Source organism: Cryptosporidium muris, genomic scaffold (genome assembly GCF_000006515.1).
Source record: "Cryptosporidium muris RN66 scf_1106632373469 genomic scaffold, whole genome shotgun sequence".
Classification (NCBI taxonomy): Eukaryota; Apicomplexa; class Conoidasida; order Eucoccidiorida; family Cryptosporidiidae; genus Cryptosporidium; species Cryptosporidium muris.
Genome location: NW_002196581.1, coordinates 184,353 through 207,764, shown reverse-complemented (window position 1 = coordinate 207,764; position 23,412 = coordinate 184,353). Strand labels below are relative to the sequence as shown.

General features: G+C 27.9%; 10 protein-coding genes across 10 annotated transcripts, besides 12 other annotated features; 4 read left to right on the top strand and 6 right to left on the bottom strand.

Annotated features, from left to right (window-relative positions):
- Window positions 1–114: 114 nt before the first annotated feature.
- Window positions 115–143: a sequence feature (AT_rich).
- Window positions 144–200: 57 nt separating this feature from the next.
- On the top strand, window positions 201–3,290 carry CMU_011310 (uncharacterized protein; the record flags this gene model as incomplete). Its single annotated transcript, XM_002142495.1, has 1 exon — window positions 201–3,290. One exon carries the CDS (start codon window positions 201–203, stop codon window positions 3,288–3,290), a length of 3,090 nt encoding a protein of 1,029 aa, XP_002142531.1.
- Window positions 3,291–3,536: 246 nt separating this feature from the next.
- CMU_011300 (myb-like DNA-binding domain-containing protein) lies at window positions 3,537–8,378 on the top strand (the record flags this gene model as incomplete). Its single annotated transcript, XM_002142494.1, has 1 exon — window positions 3,537–8,378. The coding sequence occupies one exon, from the start codon at window positions 3,537–3,539 to the stop codon at window positions 8,376–8,378; it is 4,842 nt and encodes a 1,613-aa protein (XP_002142530.1).
- Window positions 5,276–5,310: a sequence feature (AT_rich).
- Window positions 8,379–8,383: 5 nt separating the features above from the next.
- Window positions 8,384–8,491: a sequence feature (AT_rich).
- Window positions 8,492–8,631: 140 nt separating this feature from the next.
- CMU_011290 (kazal-type serine protease inhibitor domain-containing protein) lies at window positions 8,632–9,837 on the bottom strand (the record flags this gene model as incomplete). The annotated part of the gene is made up of 1 exon (XM_002142493.1): window positions 8,632–9,837. The coding sequence occupies one exon, from the start codon at window positions 9,835–9,837 to the stop codon at window positions 8,632–8,634; it is 1,206 nt and encodes a 401-aa protein (XP_002142529.1).
- Window positions 9,836–9,865: a sequence feature (AT_rich).
- A 20-nt stretch (window positions 9,866–9,885) lies between these two features.
- Window positions 9,886–9,972: a sequence feature (AT_rich).
- Window positions 9,973–10,531: 559 nt separating this feature from the next.
- Window positions 10,532–10,973, top strand: CMU_011280 (uncharacterized protein; the record flags this gene model as incomplete). The annotated part of the gene is made up of 2 exons (XM_002142492.1): window positions 10,532–10,589; window positions 10,666–10,973. 2 exons carry the CDS (start codon window positions 10,532–10,534, stop codon window positions 10,971–10,973), a joined length of 366 nt encoding a protein of 121 aa, XP_002142528.1.
- Window positions 10,951–10,982: a sequence feature (AT_rich).
- Window positions 10,983–10,990: 8 nt separating this feature from the next.
- On the bottom strand, window positions 10,991–11,484 carry CMU_011270 (uncharacterized protein; the record flags this gene model as incomplete). The annotated part of the gene is made up of 3 exons (XM_002142491.1): window positions 10,991–11,073; window positions 11,158–11,216; window positions 11,288–11,484. The coding sequence occupies 3 exons, from the start codon at window positions 11,482–11,484 to the stop codon at window positions 10,991–10,993; spliced, it is 339 nt and encodes a 112-aa protein (XP_002142527.1).
- Window positions 11,062–11,151: a sequence feature (AT_rich).
- Window positions 11,315–11,345: a sequence feature (AT_rich).
- A 243-nt stretch (window positions 11,485–11,727) lies between the features above and the next one.
- On the bottom strand, window positions 11,728–13,860 carry CMU_011260 (NLI interacting factor-like phosphatase family protein; the record flags this gene model as incomplete). The annotated part of the gene is made up of 1 exon (XM_002142490.1): window positions 11,728–13,860. The coding sequence occupies one exon, from the start codon at window positions 13,858–13,860 to the stop codon at window positions 11,728–11,730; it is 2,133 nt and encodes a 710-aa protein (XP_002142526.1).
- Window positions 13,861–14,190: 330 nt separating this feature from the next.
- Window positions 14,191–14,211: a microsatellite.
- Window positions 14,212–14,224: 13 nt separating this feature from the next.
- On the bottom strand, window positions 14,225–15,853 carry CMU_011250 (zinc finger C3HC4/FHA domain-containing protein; the record flags this gene model as incomplete). The annotated part of the gene is made up of 1 exon (XM_002142489.1): window positions 14,225–15,853. One exon carries the CDS (start codon window positions 15,851–15,853, stop codon window positions 14,225–14,227), a length of 1,629 nt encoding a protein of 542 aa, XP_002142525.1.
- Window positions 15,854–16,413: 560 nt separating this feature from the next.
- Window positions 16,414–16,436: a sequence feature (AT_rich).
- Window positions 16,437–16,838: 402 nt separating this feature from the next.
- CMU_011240 (vacuolar ATP synthase proteolipid subunit protein, putative) lies at window positions 16,839–17,387 on the top strand (the record flags this gene model as incomplete). The annotated part of the gene is made up of 1 exon (XM_002142488.1): window positions 16,839–17,387. The coding sequence occupies one exon, from the start codon at window positions 16,839–16,841 to the stop codon at window positions 17,385–17,387; it is 549 nt and encodes a 182-aa protein (XP_002142524.1).
- A 6-nt stretch (window positions 17,388–17,393) lies between these two features.
- Window positions 17,394–17,435: a sequence feature (AT_rich).
- Window positions 17,436–17,554: 119 nt separating this feature from the next.
- CMU_011230 (uncharacterized protein) lies at window positions 17,555–17,803 on the bottom strand (the record flags this gene model as incomplete). Its single annotated transcript, XM_002142487.1, has 1 exon — window positions 17,555–17,803. One exon carries the CDS (start codon window positions 17,801–17,803, stop codon window positions 17,555–17,557), a length of 249 nt encoding a protein of 82 aa, XP_002142523.1.
- A 234-nt stretch (window positions 17,804–18,037) lies between these two features.
- On the bottom strand, window positions 18,038–23,218 carry CMU_011220 (uncharacterized protein; the record flags this gene model as incomplete). The annotated part of the gene is made up of 1 exon (XM_002142486.1): window positions 18,038–23,218. The coding sequence occupies one exon, from the start codon at window positions 23,216–23,218 to the stop codon at window positions 18,038–18,040; it is 5,181 nt and encodes a 1,726-aa protein (XP_002142522.1).
- Window positions 19,157–19,179: a sequence feature (AT_rich).
- Window positions 23,219–23,412: the final 194 nt, after the last annotated feature.

Here is a 23,412-nt window from a genome sequence, read left to right as displayed (position 1 = left end):
GAAAACATTGCATGTAAATTACCGGTATAACGGTACCATATATTCTATTGCCGGTATATATCGCGGTTCTGTCTCATAGTTTAACCTTTGTTTCAAAATATTTTTAAGGGCTCCTAAAAATTAATAAATATTAGTTATATATTCTTCAGAACCATTCATTTTCATAAATAATTGGCTAGGAGGCAGAATTCCTTAAATTTATGGGAATATGCAAATTGTTGTCATTGGTATTTTTAATAGTTAGTAATTTCTCTATAAAATGTAAATGCACAGATTTAGGATACTCATGTAATGAAATATACAGGGAGGGGTTTATTTTATACACTAATAATTCATGTCCAGTATCTACTTCTATAAGAAGTAATCTACTGAATACTTCTGGATATACTGTAAGTAATAATATTAGATCTAATGCACTAGATTTTAGTGGATATTCTAAACCTACAATTGAAGAGAAAAATAACTTAATGGAAGATATGGAGTGGAAATTAGAGAATTATACCATTTGTAATACAGAGGTATATAACGCAAATATTATTGATTATTTAAAAAAGCAAATACACAATAAGGATAAGATATATTTTACAAATCTCAGTCCATATAGTTGTAGAGTGTCCTTTTTAAAGAAATATAACAAAATGATGATATCAAAGAGAACATTAATTATATTTCAGTCATATCAAAGATTTGTACATCTACTTGATATTTTATCTTCCAGACGTCCTTGTCCTTTTTGTAATGGTTGTAAGGATACACATCTTAATAAATTACCTTCTTGGATACCTCCAATATTGCATAAACAGCTGAGATCTCTAAATGAGTCATTAGATTATAAATTGTGTTATACTTTAAAGAATAGTCCAAAAATTTATAGTGAAATATTGGCAATCTTAAATAATTTAAAAAAGTTAAATTCAAATGTAGGTAATACATCAGATATACCAATAGAGCTTCGAGATATCCTAGAAGATAAAACAAACTTAAGATTAGATGAATATCCTTTAATATATTTTGGTGATATACTAAATCTGTTTTATGAAGAGCTTAGAAATAATGCAGTACAATCTTCAGTTTGTCGTCCTTTCCAATATTTATACAAATGTTCTTGGCATCCTGATTATGAAAGTAAGGAGATCTTATCTAATTTGAGATCTGTTACAAAATTTATGGCAATTTGTCTTGACCCTTCAAGCAAAAATAGAAGATTAAGTAGTATAAACACTAATGATCCAAACTCAACTACTGTTGAGAGTATTTATATATCTAGCAATAAAATAGTACCTAATGATCCAATTATGTTTAGTACAGTTAATCCGACAATTTCTATATCATCTAATCACACTACTTTATCAGATAGAAGTAGTGATTCTTCAGTTACAAGTATTAATAACAATCAGTCTAACATTTTCAAACTGAATAGAAATATTTTGAAATATCCTAAAGATTCAAAAATTAAGACTTCTTTCCCATCCTCTTGTGAACCTCCATTCTTTGATAATTTGATTATTCCAAAATTAACTAAATTTTCAGGTGATAAAAGTAATAATTACCACTCTCATCATCATGACAAGACTAATTATAACTTATGTGGTTTCAATAATCAAAAAAAATCAAAGATATTATCCTCAGAAGAAGATGCAGTTGTAATTGATACTGCTTTAACAAATAGAAATGTAATTCAAGGAACTTCATATTTGCCACAATTAGCAGCTTTACATTATGACTATGCATCTAGCGCATCTAATAGTAGGTTATTAGATTGGAGCAGTGATATTACACATCCTAAGTCTATCCAGTCTTCAGATCCAGATTCTTACCTGTTAGTACCTTGTTATAAACCTATGTGGTTTATTATTGGTTTTCCAGAAGATATACTCGTTGAATATATTGCCTTATTTTCCCAAGAATATTTCTCTTCTTCATACCAAGACCTTGAAGTTCTTGTAAGTCTTGTATATCCAACTAAACAATGGCAATCTCTTGGTATATTACGAAGAGATTCAAAATTATCAAAGGAAATGTTCGATATCAAACCATTATGCATAAGAGATAATACTGATGTGAAATATCAATATAATAGAGATATAAATGTATCAAATTCTAATCCTTGTTGGATAAGATACATGCAGATTAGGGCTTTGTCTTTTTATAAGGAAGAAGGACACTACTATTGTCATTTATCTAGGTTGCAAGTTTTTGGAAATAATGTCTTGAGTCGCCTTGAAGCTGAGATAAATGGTGAAAGAAGTAACTCAATACCTCTTTCAGGAGTTGAGAGCGTTAAGGATGTAGAAAATAGACTTAGAAAGTATGATATTAATAATTTTGATCATACAGCCAATAGTGAAATCTTTGAATCTACCAAAAGTATTGTAAATTTCAATAGTATGAAAAATGACTCCAATATCACTAAGATAGAATTAAGAAACTGGATACCAACCAATCTAGAAGATAGTATGGTATCCTATAGAGATAAAATACTGGGTTCTCATGAAGTAAGTTCTCCACTCTTATATAAAATAACCACAGCTGATCATCCTCTCCTCTCATTTGTCAACCGTGTTAAATATCTTGAAGAGAAAATGAGTGACTTAAAATTATATATAGATACAGTATATTTAAATCTTAATACATCTATTTATAGAATTGACAAATCTTTAATAGAACTACAGAAATCTATTAAATATTTCGAAGATACTATAAACTCAGAACTTAACACAACAAATGTGGAAAATATGGATATTCTATTTATTAAACAGCCTCTGTTTACATTAAGCAAAATAGTTAAATTTATTTTTTATGAAGATGAGGAGCATAATACTCGGAGTCTTTTGGATATAATTTCTACTAAAATTGTTTACATTAAAAGCTACATTTTTTCAACTTTTAATATTATAAAAGTGAATTCTAACTTAATTTTGTTGATAATCGCTATTATTTTTATTTTACAAATTTATATGTTACAACAACTGATTACACTAAAGAAAAAGCTACAAAATACTTTACAATTTATTAAAAGCTACAGTTTAGCAAGAACAAGTCACAACTTTTATGATAATCTACCTTTGCCTACAGCTTGTAAATTACAATCAAATCCAGAAAAGTTGCCAGACATGAGTCACATGACTCGTGGATATAGTATTATAGATAGTGATCCTAAAACATCGGGGGTTTTCCTTCAAAATCTTAAATATGACTCTTTGACTAAGGATTCCAGAATATGTAACAATAAGAGCCAGGACAAAACCCCTCCTCATAATAATAAGGAGTCATTAAAAAGTGGGGATTAGACTTAGTGACATATGGTATTAAAGTATCTAACTTTTTTCATTATTCTCTACCTTTATTTTATACCTTTTAGGAGAAACTTAGTGTCAAACTTAGTGTCAAAAATGGTCCCTAACCGCTGAAATGTTATATCGCATTCTTGGCGCTAAACTAGTTGTTATTTTTAGACAAGAAGGTACTGTTTATAAAAAGAAATATACTTGAGTAGTTAAACTTCTGGATTTGAATATCCTACCAAGTCTACTTGGATGGGTATATACATGACAGATAATGACATTTGGGATGAACTTGCTGATTTAGATGATATATTACTATATAGCAGGAAATATGATGTGCACTCTTTGGAAGGGAAAATAAATAACTATATTGTAAATATAGAAAAGAAGTGGAGTAAAATAAACAATACAAAACTTTTGGAGGCAAGTTCTAATAGTTCTAATTTTAGTACTGATGGAATAGGATTGAATTTAATGCAAATAGCTCCACCTTGTGAAAAGGAGGTATATATCATTAAGAAGATACAAGATGAAATATATAGAATAGCTATGGAATTAGAATATTTAAGAAATGAAAGGCAAAAAAGGCTAAATAGAATGAGAGAAATAACTCAGAAGGGAAATATTGAACTTCAAAATAATATTGCTTGTCGGAATTTGTATAGTAAGGACCTAGCCTCTATAACAATAGCTCAATCAGCTGAAGAAGAAGGGGATGATACTGAAGAAGCTTGTGACTTTGAAATGGAAAATAATAGAGATATAAAGGTTGCAAAGAAACGTCGACCTCACAGAAGATATTTTAGAAGAAAAGCTAGTACTACTAAGGAGAAAAGTGATTTGGATGAAGCTGATCGTCTACTAAGATCTAGAACACCTCTTGAAATTATTCACTTATCTTCTAAATATTATACCTGGTTGGCTAGAAATGCTTTTCAAAATAGACCTAATAAACAACTGAACCCTTTGGAAATACCTATAGCTCAGGATATATTAAGAGGACCTTTTATATATGGAAATGTGAATGAAATAATAGAAACAAGATTTATGAATGAAAGAAAGGCTATTTATGAAGATATGAATAGTGAATTTTTATCTCATATCTTACTTTGGCTTAATGTAACAAATATCCGTAATATAGACAAATTTGATTATTCATTTATGTTAAAGCAGACTCCATATGAGGTTTTAATGGATAATAAGAATAGTGTAAATAATCCGATTTATGGTATCCAATTTATTGGAAAGCCTATTGAACTTAATTCTCATACAATAGAACAAATATATGAAGAAAATTTTATATCAAATGAGAATTTCAATAAAATATCAGCAAATTACTCTAATAATCAAAGTAGTTCTACAGTGAAGAGTTCCGGAGTTTCTAGTGGAAATAATCTTCCACATTATAATTATGTTGCTTCTGTAATGGAGAATTCAAACAAAGTTTATAAAATGGCAAGAAAAAAGGTAATTTTGTCAATACGTCGAAGTGCAATACCAGTAGAATATAGGGAAACAATGAAGTTTCGAATGAAATTTATTAACATGGAGAGGAGGGAGTCTGAAAATAATTCATTTATGAAAAGTACTGATGAAGATTACTCAAAAGTTGTAAATAGCGAAAATAATAAAGACTTCTCTAACACTTCAAAGGACAGTTTTACAATTTTGGATGCTTTGAATATTATTAATGAGACTAGAAAGCAAACAATTGATGCGATAAAGTTGTTAATTCTAGAAATTGAAAGTTATTTGCAATCTCTAAGTGCTGAAACTCAAATGCCATACATGGTTGCAGTCCATCGGTTTCTAGAGGATGAATTAAAGATATTGGAGGATGAAAAGTCGATAAATTCACTAGATATTCCAGTAGTGAATATATATAGAGATGATATTGTTGAAAATCGTCTTATCGAAGAGCATCTAGAGGTTACTTTGAGTATACCTCCTTATATTTCTTTAGCACCTTTTTGTAGAGCATTATGCTATCCAAATAATAAATATGATACTTTATATAAAAATAAATCTATTGCTACTGTATATAATCCGGGTTATAGTGAATTTTACCATCCTATATGCTTATCTGGAAGGTCTAAATCAATTATACTTGTTCAAAAAGTAATAAGTAAGAGAAAACGTCAAGTAAATCAAAATTTAAAGAAACTGAAAGGTCTTCTACCAGTTATATACAAGAATTATTCACAATATGTAAAGAATCTTGATATGATGAGATGTCAGACAAGGGAAGGAAAGGAGTTTATTTGGGGCTGCTTACCATTACGTGCAAAAGATCACATTAATCAATGTGTTCCACTACCTATAGGTTATGCTGAGAACGAGGATAGATATAAACCATACCGTAAATTTATGCATTTATTACCAAACGCGAAGATAAGTAACAAATTAAAAGTGCTCAAGATGGCTTCAAATGAGAATTCCATTCCTTTATTATACTCTTTTTCTAATAGTTTGTTTATAAATGGAAATACGGATATTCCTTTTGACAAAAGAACTACTATTACCTCTAGCTTGCTAAATAATACTGCAACTATTGGAAGTATTCCCTCTAGTAATTCACTAATTAGTAGTAATATTGCTCAGAAAGATCCAATTCATACTTCAAACTACCAAACAAGGAATTCCAATAATAACCTAACAGCTTTGAGTTCATCTCATTCACCACATACAAATTTAGCTCAGAGTAATAGCTCGAGCTTGATTAATCTTACTTCAAACACAACATCAATGAGCGTTAGTAGTTCCAGTGGAAGTACTACAACAGGTACAGTTAATATAAATACATCGGTAATACCCGGACTACAAATTAAAAATAGAGAACGAGAGAAGGATATTGTTCACCAGAAAGAAGCTCAGAGAGAATGGATGCAAACATCTTCATCTAGTTTAATGGGTCCATCACCATTATGGTTTGATAATTGTATGTTTAATTTCACACCCTCAATATCATATGGTTTTCTAAATTATGATAAACAATATGTTCAAGTATGGAATAATAATAATAAGATTGAGGATGCAAAGTTATATGAGACTAACCTATATATGACTAGATTATGGTCATTGAGTGAAATTAGAACATTTATTGAAAAATATTTGATGTATCCAAAGGATTTTAGAAGGATCGCATCATTTCTTGAGTATAAGACAATTAAAGATTGCATTTCATTCTATTATAAATATAAGTATACATTGGGGTTAAAACGTATATTAAAACTTATTTTATACTCTAGAATGAACTCTAAGTTAGATTCAAATTTTGATACTAGCATTATTTCTAGTAATAATGAATCAAGTTTATCATCTCTAACAAATCAAAGTGATATATGGAATAGTGTCATTTCAACAATTGATTGTTTGAACATAATAAATCAAAAAAGACATGCCTATCGTGAAGGTATTGTTGATGAGATTTTGCGATCTCTGAATCCACTAAATGTATATCCTGAAGAAATGAAATCTTGGTGTTTGAGAAATAAGCTGATCAATAACACCGACATTTTTAGTGAAAGAATTTTAAGTCAAGCATCTTCCAAACGTATATTAAGTGACCCAGCATCAATATTTAGATTTCCAGTTTTAGAGAAATCAAATAAACTTTGGACAAGATATGATGAAGATATGTATAGAATCTTATTTAAAGTCGGTAAATACCAGCTAAACTTAAACCAAATAAATATGGAGAATCCAAAAACTGGTTATATTCTACCTAAAACTTTACATGGGCTTATAGCTCCATACCATCCCTTACTCATTGATGAGGTAACAATTCAAATACCAAATAATATACCTTTAATTTTAGATAAAACTATTTTTGAAAATAATAATCAGATATCAGATCATATATTAAATCCATATATTTCAATTAAGAAATTTGGTATTGCAGCATTTATGCATTTATTTTGTAATCAGTTACTCCCATCTGGATTAATTGGAACTGCTTCAAATAATCAAAATAATAAGATATTGAAGATGCCTTCAACTTCTAATAATTTATCAGGGAATCCTCTAAATGATCCAAATAATATGAGTTCTAATCCGGCACTTATTAATAATCTGAGTAACCAAGTAGGAAATATCCAAACTAGGAGTGGAAGATCTATAAGAAGTAGCAACCGTGGTAATACAGTTAATATTACTACTGGTAAACGTAAGAGAGCTTCAAATAATAATAATCCTGGTGATTCTACTGCCTCATCTAGTACTCGAAATATAAAACTAAAAGTGAAATCTTCAAATAATACTGATGAATTTATAGAGGATAAATTGCACACTAATATACAAATTGAGCAAGGGATATCAACTGACCAACCACTTTTTCCTTTCATCTCATTACCTTCTCAGCCGTTAATACAAATGAGTTCATCTAGATATATAAATCCTATTCAAAATGTTTCAACTAATAATGAACTTAATCGAAATCTTATAAATCAGCAAAACTGGGAAAATTTGATAATGAATCAATATATTCAACAACAGATTTTATTTCAACAATCTCTTCAAGAACACTTTCGTAATTTTAATAATATATCCCAAAATACCCAAGGAACTCAGAATTTTAATTCAATGCCAAGTACTTTGATCAATAATGTAGCAGCTTTACTACAACAAATTCAACTACAATCTATACAACAATTACAACAACCTTGCACGTTCATATTCCACAATGATACTATGAACCATTCTAATTTTGGACAAGTTGAACCAAACATAAATAATCAGACTAGCACAAATATTTTTCCTAATAATAGTTCTACACAGCAAACAATTTTACCTAACCCTATATCAAATGTACCAATTCCATCTTTACAATCTCTTCCAGTGAACCAGAATTTAACTTATACAAATATGCTTGTAGACTCAACAAACCCGACTTTTATGCAATTTCAACAAAATGGGTATCCAGCTTCAATACTTCAGTTGTTACACCACTCATCGAGAGATTTAAATAACAATATAGTAGACAGATCTACAACATATACATCAAATAATAGGAATATTTCTTTACAATCTAATCCATTTATAAATACAATTATTGAATCTTTTGCAAAATCGCAGAATCAATCTAATCCTAAGTAATTAGCTTTATTTATTGTATATTATAGTTTAATAATTATTAAAATTTTGAAAACTAGAAATGTTATACTTTAAAACACTTAATTTACTATATTAAATGTAAATTAATAATAAATGTATAGTATTGCAAAGGAAAAGATCTAGCAATATCTTGTTTAAAAAAAAAAGAAGTTAAAGATTTACATACAAATGTCTAAGGTAATTGTTACTTTGTTGATTAATATCAACTTAAACTGAAAATAATCAACTCCTCATACTAAAGTAAAAAGTTAGTTAGGTTCTCTGTAGTATTTAAAGTAGATGACTGGTTTCTATTATTTCCTGATTGTACAGGTTCAATAATTTGTGTTGTAGCATTTGAAACAGTCTCTAATATTCCATCTATTGATGAAGATAATGAATGAAGACTTAAATGTGGTAACTGATTAACTTCAGAAATAGAACTTAAATTCAGATGTGTTGGAATAACACTCTCAATTTGAGTTATAGTACTGTTGGCTAATCCAATAGTTGCATCTTCAATTGATGTTGTATTTAATGGATTCAATAATTTTAGAGGTAGATTCAAACCATTACCTTTTGTAGATAAATCATCAAGTGCTTGTACTGCTAACCCTTCAATTGTCGTCAATGTATCATGAATATTATTTAAACTTACTTGATTTGTAGTTGAGTCTGAAATTCCATTACCTAAGTTTGATAATTTTAGATTAACAGCTTCACCTACTTGCAACATTGTTCTTGTCGGAGTTGCATTTCTTACTTGTGAAACTAAAGAATTTCCAGATATTTTAGTTGATTCAGCTGTTTTAGTAGTCGAAGAATAATCACTTCTATTTGAGGTTTCTACTGTGGAAATTGATGTATTTTCAGCTTCTTTGTATAACTTTCCAGCTATATTTGTTGAAGTTTCAAGAGATAACTGTGTTGGTCTAGCTATTGATGTTCCACTAGTATAAACTACTTGTGGTGATACTGTTGTTGTTGTAGTAGATCCTGACTCAATATTAGATTCTGAAGTTGTATTTAATGGTAATGGAAAACCAGAAAATGGTTTTCCGAAAGTTGGGAATCCGATTGTTGGTATTGTATTGATTGTTGCAGCTATTAACTGACCGGTACCTTTGGTAATTGTCTCTACAGTTCCCAATGTTGCATCAAAAGCATTTGCACTATCAACTACACCTTTTTGAGCAACATATGTAAGATGTACAAGTAGATCTGGACAAGTTACATTTGCCACAATCTTCAAGTCTTTATTTATGCAGTTAGCAACACCAAATAGGCAAATGTTCAAATAGGTTTCAGCATCAGTTGCACAAACTGGAGCATATTCCCTTGGACAAGTTACGTGGCATGGGTTTGAGGAATCTGTGACAATATCACTTACATCTCTAAAAATTCCCGTTGCTGAAACTGTTAATATAGCTGTTGATATAATTAAAGCTAAGAACTTGATCATTATAAAATATAAGATATATTTTTAAATTCTTCTAGTGAGTGGCTATAGTAAAAATAAAATAAGAAATAAATAATATTACAATAAAGTAATGTATTTACTGTAAAATATTAAGATATAATTTGTATATATATAATTCAGATACTGAAGAAAAACGTGAAAGTATTGCGAGGATCTATTTATTATTATTACGAAAACGCGTGATGCAATGAACAAAAGTTGATCAGTACCGCTTACATCTTTAATCTATAATGTCTATTTACTTCTATTTAATAATTAATACTCTTAGATATTTAGATAATATTTATAGTTCCCATGTAGAAATTAAATTCTAATTTATCTAAAAATAAATTAGCTATCATTTTTTCTTCTGTAAATAGACAAGGTAATTGTCTAATTCCCGCATAATACTCGGTATCCGTAACTAATTAACTTGAAAATCAAAAGGGATATGGAAAATTTAGGCTATACAGATATTTCTATTAGCTTAGTATTTCCAAAATGAAGTCAACACAAGACACTATTCTATTGGAAGTAAGTTCTGAAAGTATTAATTATAATATAACCGTAATAAAACATTTATATTTTAAACATAATATACTTACTATTCTCTCAAATATTTATCTAGCCCAATGAATCAGACGATATAAAAAGTGTTCCAAATTCAATAAAATCTATTGAAAATTTAGTTTCTGAAATGGGAATTAATTCATATGATCCACAAATTATTCCCTTATTAGCAGATATTGCTTTTGGTAAGTTTAGAGAAGAAAAAAGATCACTTTAAATAACTTAAGCAAAATTGTAAATCCTTGTTATTCTTCTATATAGCAATAACTGAAGATCTAATATTAAGGTCTAATGAATATGCAAGAATAAATTCAAGAGATTTTATAGAAGAAATAGATGCAAGAATGGCTATAATGGAATATATGGAATCTAATATAATGGTTCAACACTCCGATTCTGCTATGAGATCCCTTTCAACTGAAATTAATTCACTTCCATTACCTAGTGTACCTAATAAAGGAGTATTAAGAGCATGGTTTCCTAATGAAGCTATTATGACAACATCTCCTAACTGGCATCCTGATATAGAATCAATAGAAACTAGTCTTAAATATAATTCAAATAATTAATATAATATTGGATCATATCATCCTGAAGAAATTATTTGTTTCAACTTAATGTCTCGTTCTAATGACATATGACAACTTTGACATATAGTTAATTTTAAATCTAAAAAATTAAATGTTATAGAATAATTATGTATTTAATAATTTAAGAAAGTTTGATATATAAATAATCATTTAAATAGCTTACCATTAAAAGTACATATAATTTGTACATTTGATTGTTTGGGTTTATCACATCTATAACACCTAATAGAAAAAAATAAAATGAGTGGGTATTATATTTGAAGATCTTAATAATATACAATAATTGAACTTACATAAAATGAAATAGTCTTCCATGTTTCATATTAAATGATAATTTATTTAAATTATTATCTAAATCTTTCTTAGGTTGAGCAGTAAATTTCTTTAATTGTTTTATAGCTTGATTTTTCTCTCGGGTCGAACTCGTTGATCTAGATAATATCTTAATTAATTCTCCTTTAGAAGAATTCTTCTTGTTTGTTTGTAACATTTAGTTAGAATTTAATATTCAAATAAAGCTAAATATAAAGTAGATAATATTTAAAAATGATGATAATTAGAAATAATGCAATATAATATACAACAAAATCTATAAAATTCCCCAATTATGCTATTGTTTAATAGGTAACTATTATTATAGGTTAACTAAAATCTAGTAACTGTATATACCTTTGAAATAAATATTATACTCTTTCAAAGGCGCGATATTCTTTATATTAGATTAAAGTTTTATTTAGCTTAATAAATCTTCATCAAAAGGTTTATTATTATATATATATGAAGTTTCTGATATATCTGATCTATCATCTTCATTTAGTAAAGAGATATTATCAAATACTTCATCCCATAAAATATCATGTAAAGATTTATTTTTATTAAGTTTATATAGGTCAAAATATTTAGAGTATTTTTGTACAAAATCCCTCCAATTTAAACAATTTGAAAATGGTAATACATCAAATGGTGTTAGATCTATTAATTGATCTTGTGTCTCACCATACTTGTCATTTAAGTCATTAAATATTTCAGGATTAGTCCATGTATAAATTGCGATCTCAAGCCAGATTATATAAATACATGGTATTCCTTTTTTTTTAGCATCATAATATTTTTTAGTATAAAATTTGTCACAGATACAATGAGTTGGTACGTCGTTATCGGTGCAAAGTTTAGCGCCAAATTTTAATGCCCATATAAATAGATCTATACTTTGAAAGTTTGGTGTAATTTTATTTTTAAAACCAGATACTTGTAAAATAAGACTATTTAATACATTTTGCCGCATTATACTTATAATATTTGAAATGTCTGGTGCAATTTGATATATTAAATCTATATTGTTATCTATTAATTGGGATTTGGATCGTTCAAGACATAAATCTAGTTCCTTAAAATAAGCTAAATATATCGCATTAAGTATATTTTCTAAAATGAAAAGTTGGCTGTCTTTTTCATTATTTATCATTTTATTAAGTGCAGAAAATAATAGAGAATCATTTGATTGATTATTAGTATTACACATATTCAATATATCATTAATATTATCTTTAACATCAATTGAGTCTTTTCTTTGTCTCTTCTTATAACTATTTATTATACTTTCCCATTTATAATTTATTCTATTAATTGCAATATATCTTGAATAACAACTAGCATCTACTGGTAAAGGAGCTGAAGGAAAGAAGTTGTATGGGTAAACTTTAATTAGTGAATTTGAGTTTGACCAAGCTTGTTCAATATCATCAATAACAATTAATGTACGATGATCATATGGAAAAAGAGTACTCAAAGATTTGCTATTACAATCTTTAAAACCATTATTTCTATAGAATAATCTTTTAGGATGAAAAAAACGGAATTCAGGATCAATAATTCTTAAAGCAGAATATGCATGTAACTCAGTACCCATTGTATACATATATAATTCAAATTTATCCTTTAGTCGCCTTAACATATTTAGAACTCCAGGTCTAAGCTTATAAAAGCCCTGACTCCAATTATCTATTCCATTATTACTTGAATTTGGGTAAGGAATACAAAATATTAATTTTTCAATTAATTGTCTATATTTTTCAGCTTCTAATCCAAATATATTGTCCTCTTCATCTATATAGTGAGGTAAACAAGTCCAATTTTCAGGTAAAAATCCTTTATCTATTGAATTAGAAAATGTAACAATAGAACCAGAATATTTTGATATTGTCTCATAATTCACATTATTCTTTAAAATATCTTTAAGTGGAATTGTTATTAATTGATCAGATCCAATATTTGGTAATGTTGATGTAGCATGGATTAATGTATTATCTAAATCCAAGACAAGATTTAAATTCTTTCGTTTTAATAATAATTCATGGATATAATTCTTCTCTACTTCAGTTATATATGACTTACTAAATGTGAAATCAGTTACATTTGACAAAAATCCAGCATTAACAACAGGTTTATCACTATTTTCAGTATATTCTTCTAGTGTTAAACCACACTCAACGCATATATTACTCAAAAATGTACAATGATCACATATATATTTACCAAATAAATACTTTCCTATATTTATATTTATACTGATATTTCTTTTAATATTAGATATTTCATCAAAAATTTCCAATTGATCTACTATACATTCATTTATAATTTCACTATTCACAAGATTTATAACAAGACACTTTTTAGGTAAGTAACATTCAGAAATTTTCCCATGACATTGAGATTTTATACTTTTAATTAAATCTCCATTGGAATTTCTCATTTCTAAGATTGTATCATTAGGTTTTACTTTGTCATTTTCTACTTTTAACCATTCAATACTAAATGGATAATTAGTTTGCCTAAGACCTAATATTTGTAAATGATAGTTCAACATTACTATTCATATCAAAATAAATCCAATGAAAATTTTAAGTATGGTCCCTAAAACCTTTAGGAAATTGATTATTGCTGCTTTTTAACTTGCAGCAGATAAACTAAGTAGTTCTTGATAACAAGACGCGCTAATAAAAGGTATCAAGATCTTCTAATTAAATTAATATAAGATTTTACTTAGTAAAGTGGAAAAAATTTAAACTTAAAACAGCTAATGTTTTAAAATACTAAACATATTATTAGAATATGGAGCTACATACTAAGATATTACTCTAATAGACGTAAGTTTACATTATGTAGAAATTATTGCTATTGATCTATAAATAACAATAAAAAAAAAAAAAAAAAAAAATTGGTATTAGCTTTTATTCAATAATACTAAAGTTTACTGAGTTACTATTCCCCTCATATTGTTCATTGCTATTAGATGCTAGTCCATTTAAGCGTGCATAGAGATGAGGAAGGACACCTTGATAATTGTTTGTATTAGAAGATAGTTGAGATGTTGAAAAATTAATAGAATCAATCTGTTGAATAGATTGAATTTGTATTGAAGATATATCTGTTAGCCTGTTTGTAAGTCTATTTATTGATTCGATTTGATTATCAGTAATTATGGATGTAAATGTAGTGTTTCTAGGTCTATCTTGTGATGAAATATCTTGTACAATTTCAGAATGTGGATTTTGAGAGTCTATCACATAACTATTTACAGAGGTTATAATTGAATCATTTAAATTTACATTATAATTGGAAACTTCATTATAATTCTCATTTCTATTGATTTGTTCAGGATTAGTACCTGTATTAGGATCTGGTATATTTGGGGGATCAACAGGAAGCTCTTTTATACCATTATTAGGAGAACAAGGCTCTTCTGAAAGTCTTAGATTCACCACAGTTCTACCAACTTGAAGTGATAAATTGCGATTATTTTCAATAGTTTGAGCCTTTCGTATAGATACTAATGTTCCAAATTTTGAACCATGATCTTCTAGTATAAAATTTTCATTTGTATATCTTATAGTTGCATGATATCGTGAAATACTAACATCTGAAATACGTACATCTGATTCATGACCTCGTCCTAATTTCAAGTCTTTTTTTTCAGCCATACTGATAACATGTACTCCACGATGAGCATTACCATAAAGATTTTCCAACACAATAAAAGGAGGTTTTGTATAAGGTACTTTGACAATATTCACCCTATATCCTTTAATAGATGCAGAAGAAGGTAATGGACTTTTGCACAATTCACATTGAAGCTGTCTAAAAAAGAATGTATCTCTAGAGTTATTTTCATTAGCTAAATTTAATCTGCCATTTATCCAATGGCGTAGACATTCTAAATGAACGAATTTTATTGATCCTCTACATTGGCAAGGGCATAATAGAGGATCATCCTCTTGTTCACCTTCTGTTAAACATATTCTACATTGCATTGTTAAAGATTCTTCTCCACTAGGTTCTATAATACTTGCTTCAGTTTCATCCAAACGTAATTCTGGAATTTGTTCTCCAGTTCTAACTAATTGCTTAACTCTTAATTTAAATCTCCCTAGTTTAACCAAGTCATTTTGTTGTAAAGTATAACATTTACTAGGTAAATCACGTACAATTAACCAAACTTTTTTTGGAACTAACTGTCTTTCACCATTATTATTAGTTCCTAGACTTCTATCGGCAGGAAATGCAATATATTTCCCATCTCCAGAAATTTTTATAGACAACAAATAATCTCCTTGTAATGGTAACTCATCATCATCTCCAACAATTATACAATCAGTATTATGCCTGAATATTTTGCTATTTCTACTTACTAAAAATCTCCTATTATTAATATGATGAGCTTCATAATCAAATAATTCATGAGAATCTCTTGACCAAGTTGTAGTCTCGACAATTAGGCCAATATTTGTAGGAGATAAGCTTGTAATATTCTCCATGCTATTTCCAGAAGAAGATGATGTTGTTAGAGTACCACCAATCATTATATTGTTTATATCCTGTTGTGAAATATTCATTTATAAGCCTTAAAAATAAATGAACTCGGCAAATTCCCTCTAATATACAGTCAATTAAGCATTAAGTAGTCAATTCTCTAAAGCACAATAAAGGCCACAAGTACCCTATATATCTTTACCCAATATTTTAATAACTGATTCTATTAAGACTAAAATGATAACCTCTTGATACTGTGCTATTTTTTAAATTCTCTCTCTCCTTGAGATTGTGGAGGGGAAAAAGTAGGAAAATTACAATCCGTCTGTTTGTGTGTTAAAAAATATAAATGGCGGGCTTATTTTAAGGCGAGCAGAGTATAAATCGATATTAGGCTTGTTGCATACATAAATAAAATCACTAACATGAAGATTAGGACAACTATCAAAATAATATAAGTGTTAAAGTTAGCTATAATATTATTAGTAAAGTCTACCTCTTTCTATTTAATGGACTATTTCTTCCCTTAATCTGATACTATTGCTAATAGTCTAATTTCATAGAAATCTCCTTCCCTTACATTTTTAAACAAAAAGAGATTATTCTCATCTAATAAAAAAAAATATAAATATTCACCTGGTAGTATATATACTCTCCTTTTATTATTTACTAATTCAATAGTAATATAAGCTAATTATAAAAGTGCCACAAAGTAACTCCTCATTTTCATTGGAGAAGTCACACCCAATTTGTAATAATAATCGACCTAGATATTATTATATACTCATAATATATAATTATAAAGATAAAGATAACTTCTTGTGAAATATTGAATTTATTTATCTTAATGTAATAATATTTCCCCAAGGAAGCTACTTAAGTTATAAGGGTATGCAAATCTAATATATCTGTCTCCATTTTTTACCGCCATCTAAAAACCGCCAAATTTTATTATTAGCTATTTAGGTTCCTTAAAATAGAAATTTACATCTATAAGTTTGTTTAGTATATTAAAATAATAACAAGGAGGATATAATGCCTCAAGTATTTACATCATATGCGGAGGCATTTCTAGCTATATCTCCATTCCATTTTGCTTATTTTGGAGTTGCTATGTGCCTTATATTATCAGGTTTGGGAGCTGGTTGGGGTATTTTTACTACTGGTTCTTCTCTTGTAGGTGCATCTGTAAAATCACCAAGAATACGTTCTAAGAATTTAATTTCAATTATTTTTTGTGAAGCTACAGCTATTTATGGAGTCATAGCAACCTTTCTCTTAGCTGCAAGAGTTAGATCCTTACCAGATGTAGAGATTCCCCCTGAACCAACAGGTTGGGTAGCTGAATCTATTCAAGCTTCTTGGATAATATTAACGTCAGGTTTGACTATTGGTTTATCAAATTTATTTTCTGGAATTAGTGTTGGAATTACAGGTAGTTCTGCAGCTCTTTGTGATGCTCAGAAGGCTGAACTATTCCCAAAAATGTTAGTTGTTGAAATATTTGCAAGTGCCTTAAGTCTTTTTGGAATGATTGTTGGGTTTTATCAACTTTCTTTGGCCCATTTCCCATCTACTAGTTAGAATTAGTTTAATATTTAATTTAGAAATTATAATTATTAATCTTATTTAGTTACCAAACACTGTACATTATAGAATCACAATAATATTTGAAGTAAATAAATATATAGAAAAAAAAAGTTATCATCTATTAGACTAGGAATAAAATCTTTAAAATTTAGAGGTATATATTAATATTCCTTCATAATTGGAGGCATCTTCTCCTCAAATTTTGTTGGTATATCTGTATCTAGCATGATGCAGACAATAAAAATAGCTACTAAAGTAAAAAAAGCCATAACAACCATTGCAGCTATATTAAATGGAGTAATAGTAAGACCTTTCAGCGGAGTTAAAGTAGTTTCCTCTATTTCCTGACTATTACATATAGCAGCTAAACAAGCTATAAGTAAAGAAAAAAAATTTATAAAGCCTCTCATTTTAAGTTTGATATTCCACTTTGACAGATATTCAGTAAATTATAAGTAAAATAAATAAACCCACTTTAGTAGTGATAAAGGAGCTATTATAGCGCTCTATTTTATTGAGCGGTTTATACGATATCCTGTTATATCCAATATTAGGACTACTATGAAAATAGTCTAAGTGGATTCTAGTAGTAGAAAGATATCATATTTTGAAATCTCAAAATTATGTATACTAAAGTATTTTAACTAATATCTATAAGGCAATTTGATATTTGGGAAGTCTAAAATGACTTTTTTCACGGAATAATAATCATTACAAGCATATGCAATTGCTAAAGCTTGTATTGGCATAGATAAAGTTAGGAATATATTAAAAAAAGGTTTTAGAACAATTTTGAAAAATTGTTTTGATATCTCTATAGATCCAGAAATCAATTGAAAATAGCCTTTGTTACTTTGATCAAAGATCTTAATACCTTGAATAATTGGAGAATTGGATTCATCATCATCCTGTGGGAAATCTTCATATAGGTAGAACTGATTTTCTTCTACATTAAATAGATGAAATTGACACTTTATACAAATAACCAGATTTGTAAATTCACTTGAATATGGAAGTTGATCCTGAGTAAGTGAGAAATCTCTAAGCCATAATGATGAAAGATAATGACTATATTGAGATATAGAAAATTGAATCCATTCTTTAAGGTTAATTTTGAGAATTTGTGACATAATAATAAGATCACTCCATTCTAATAAAGTTAACTTTTTAAAAATATGTTTAGCTATAATCTGATCAATACTAGTACATAAACCAAGTAAATTTGGAGAATTAATATTTGTATTATGTATAGTATAGATCTCTGAATATTCCATCAAATTTTCTATGAATTGAAAATTAGAGTAATCCTGTTCTGAAAGTGGAGTATTTATATTTGGTACTGGTGATTTAAATATAGTAAAAATAAAGTTAATTAATTGATTATACAAATGATAATATTTCAAAACTTGACTGGATAGATCGAATTCAAACATATTTTCAATAATATATAAAGTATATTTCCTTCTTACTATCCATGGACCAACAAAAGATTGTATAAGAGTTAGATAGAGTGATGCTGATTCATAGTCTTTTATTTGAATACATTTTAAATACATATCTATTGGATTAGATTGAATAAGAGGAAATATGACAGATGGAGCAATTAATGAATTTGCTCTTCGAATACATAAAATAATAATATTAGACCACATACTTAATATATAATGTTCGGGGAAGAATTCTGTACAAAAAAAGAGTTTCTTAAGAATATTAATAAGTCTTTCTAGTTTATTAGTATACCAAGAAATCCTTAAACATATATCAAAAATATATTTTAATAAATTTTGCTCATCTGTTAAGTTTACTGTAGGACCATATATAAGAGCAAAATCTAGGAATTCTTGTTTATTAAAAGATTCTATATATGATTTATAACTTAATTCAATGACTTTATCTATTATATTTCCAAGTATAATATAGTAATCTTTAACTGAACCCACTAATAAAATACGAATAATTCTTTCGAAAATACTTTGTATAAGAGAAGTAATAAATTCATTTGGATAATTATATGAATATCTAATTATTGGAATTAGAAATCTTGTAATGTAATTTTCAGCCAATTTTCCATTATTCAAAAAAATTTCTTGAATTAATATTGGTATATAAGAATTAAATACACATACTATCTGATGTGAGTTTAAATTATCTGGACTAGAATAATTGACAATAGAGAATGTAGATCCTAGAGCAGGTATTATATTTAAAGTATAAACAAAATCTAAGCTCATTTGAAATGAGCATACTTGTATTGGATAAAATTTATATTTTAATACTGTCCCATTATCTACAGTATTTTGTTCAGAACTATTATTAAATGATGTTGGTATCATAAATATTTGTTGAGAACATGTTTGATACCAAATAACACCTTCCATTTTAAGATCTATAGAGTCCCAAATTGGTGGGATTGGTTCACTAGTACCAAACTTATTGTCATTTCCTTGATATGCAATTTTTATTTGTTCAATTATATGTTGATTATGAAATAAATCCCAAATTTCTATATTATGACTATTCTCTTGTTGGTTCTGAGATAAACCATTAAAGCTAAGATTTACTGACTTAGTATAACCAATTGTATAATCTAAATCTTTAATTTCAACAATCTCACTTTGGTTTAATTGAAAATAAGGATAGTCTTCATTATCATATTCATTGTTTTTGTTTTGTTTCACAATATTTTGGTTAAGTTTATCTTTAATTTCTTCTTTACTACAATCAATTTTACTAAACTCCTCTTTACTTAATATATGTTTAATATATTTATTATGAATAGAGTTTGTGTTGAAAGATACAAAACCAAAATTAATCACATTATCTAGAGCAGATTCCATTGAGAAATTTGTTTGTAAATTATCAATTGTGTGATTTAAGCATTCGATATTAAATTTAGCTTTCTTGTTTAACAATAATTCTATTTTATTATGATAAACTGCAATTTTGTAGAGATTACTATCCTCATGTAGAACTAAAAAAATCGTCTCGAACTGATTTTCAGAAATTAGTGTAATCTGTTTAGGATGTTCAATCCATATTTCAGATAAATCAATCATCCAATATAGATGAATAGGAGGTGAGTAAGAGTCTACTTTATCATCTTGGTAAGAAGTTAAAATGAAGTCTTGTGTATATACAAAAAAGCTTTCAATATTACTTCCACTATTTTGAACTACAATAAGTGGTGTACAAGAACAAAAAGGAATAATTCCAATTATATTTCTAATATCCAAAGAATTCCTAACATCAAAAAAGACTATACTTATTTGTACATTAATAGTATCTAATACTTGATTATCTTGTTTTCTTAGGCTTTCCCTGATTATTTCAATATATCTTTCATATAACCTATGTGTTTCATCCAAGGAAATATTACAAAAATGATCAGAGTTAGCAATAACATTGTAAAAAGTTTCCAATAATAAGTCAGATCTAACACATAAAAATATTACCCATTCATTTAACCAACCCATAGGTAAATTTGGTTTTGTAAGTAATAACTCATGACTAATATCGGCAAATAATCTCCATCTTGAATCGCTTAAGTCATATATTGCAATCCCTCTATATCCAGATAATGCAATAAAATTTCCACTCTTATTTAAAGATGCTTGGGAAAATGGCCAATTATGACATGTGTAAATAGATGGAGGAAGAGGAATCTTTTGAATTGTCAATTCAATAATAAATGAATCACAATAGTTAATTTGATTATCTGATTCCATAGTCCTAGAACATGGTTGTAATACTCCCAAATTATCTATTCCTAAAAGTACAGCATTTTCACAACTTTGTTGCTGAAAGTTAAATACCTCATCTAAGTTAGCTAAAGACCCTGTACAGTTTGTCATTCTATAAAAAGGAATCTCTAATAGTTGTAGCTGGAAATTAGAATTCTCTTCATCATAATTAGTATCATTAATATAATCGTCCATATTCAAAGAGGAGATACCTCTTTTTAACTGAATTAATAGGCACAAATCACTAGATATTATAGCACTGAACTGCACTGTATATAGTTGAAGATCTTCTGATTTTTTCTTATCTATTATATAAGGTTTACAAACTATCTTACCTGTAAGGATATTCAAAAATAATACACCATGAGATTCAGTGCAAATCATGAAGAAGTCACAGTTGCTTGAACAAGAAATCCATGGATTATATAGTGTGGTAGTACTTGAAAATAAAGAAGATAGTCTTAAACTGAATATGCATTGAGCCAAATTGCACCTATATGATTTACATTCTGTTTCTATATTATTTTTATTCTTTATGTTTGATTTTGTTGCTATTCTTCTTGATATTGAATATATCTCTATAAAGTAGTCTTTAAGTGAATGATTTTTATTATACCCTTCAATTACATCTTCTTCTAAACTAGATGAAGAAAAATTTGTAATAGTATCATTATTTGTTATAATCGCTATTCTATTATATTTTCCACAAAATTCAAAGTTTACAACATTTTTGTATTTCAATATAAATCCAATAGGAGGTAATATTATAGAGTTTTTGACATCTTTATTTTTTAATCCTATTCCCAAAAGTAAAGGTCGATCCCAAGTAAATATAAGTAAAGATTTCCATGGATTTAAAATAATACCAAGAAAATTAAATAAAGAATCAAATCTCAAATTCTCTATATTACAAGAGTATGAAATATCTGTATTTCCATTATAAAAAGATCTCATATTTATCATATTTAATAATTGCATAAGTCCAAATATATCTGCAGTGTTAATATTACCATCAAGTGATAACAATTCATAAACTATATCTTGTATACTAAGATCGAAAGGTTTGATATAATCATAGCTATTCTGAGAAAAATCAGTCGAAATAGTATATGAACCTTCACCTGTTCTTTTATCCTCTGTACACAATGATCCACATACTTTTAAGTGATCTGATAAAGAATCAGATACTGTTAAAGGAGCATAAACTGGAATGACCACTGATTCCATTGTTCCACTAATATCAAACAAATTATTTGATGCAGGAAGTGGAACTAAATTTCCATGAGAATTGTAGCTAGCAATTAAATTCGTAAGATAAACTGTATTGAGTACTAGTGCCTCATTTCTACAATGTATATCCATAGTCCATATAATTGGAAAATCTTTAGATGTTACCAAAAGTTTATTCTCACCATTATTTGATATTATAATAAATTGGCCATATAAAATAGGAGTTTTTATCATAAAATTTAACCTAATATAAGCATGAGACGTACCAGAATTTGAATTAAAATCAGTTTCTATATTAGTATCATCTACTTCAGCTTTAATATTTTCTATAGCTGTTCCATACTCACAAATTAACTGAAATGTAATTAGATCTTCACGTATATTATCAGCTATATCCTCTAAGGCTACTAATTCTGGAAGGTTAAATATCCCATTTTCAATTTCTTCTGCAATATAAAGGAATGGCTCACTGCTACTCTTGTACAAAAGTACTTCATTTGTCTGATTTAGGGAAGTGTTAATACTAATTGTAGAATCTCTATAAAATTCATATACAAATATAAAACTATTGTCCATTGACTTGATAAAAATATATTTGCTATCAGAAGTCCAGTATGCAACATCACTATGGAATCGGCATATATAACTATCACTTCTATCAATTTTTGTTTCAGAATTCCTTAATGTAGAACGACATAATAGAACTCTGTATCGACGATTACTGACAATAACTACATCTAATGTAGTTATAAGAGCTAAGTAATTCCCACAAGGACTTATAGAGCATGTTAGTATCTTATTATTCACGAAGTTATTATACGTCCTCGTATTGTAACAATCTGTACCAAGGAACATCGGAAAAAGGCTCGATTAAGATCTCAATGAGAACTCAAAAATATCATAGTAACTATCTAAAGGTTATCTGAAAGATCTCATTAAATAACTTCATAGTAACCTTCCTATAATTAATGCTAAAGATATCAGTTATCTATTCTAAAATCTAATACAATATACTTTAACCCACATATGGTGCCAATATTGCGGCAAAT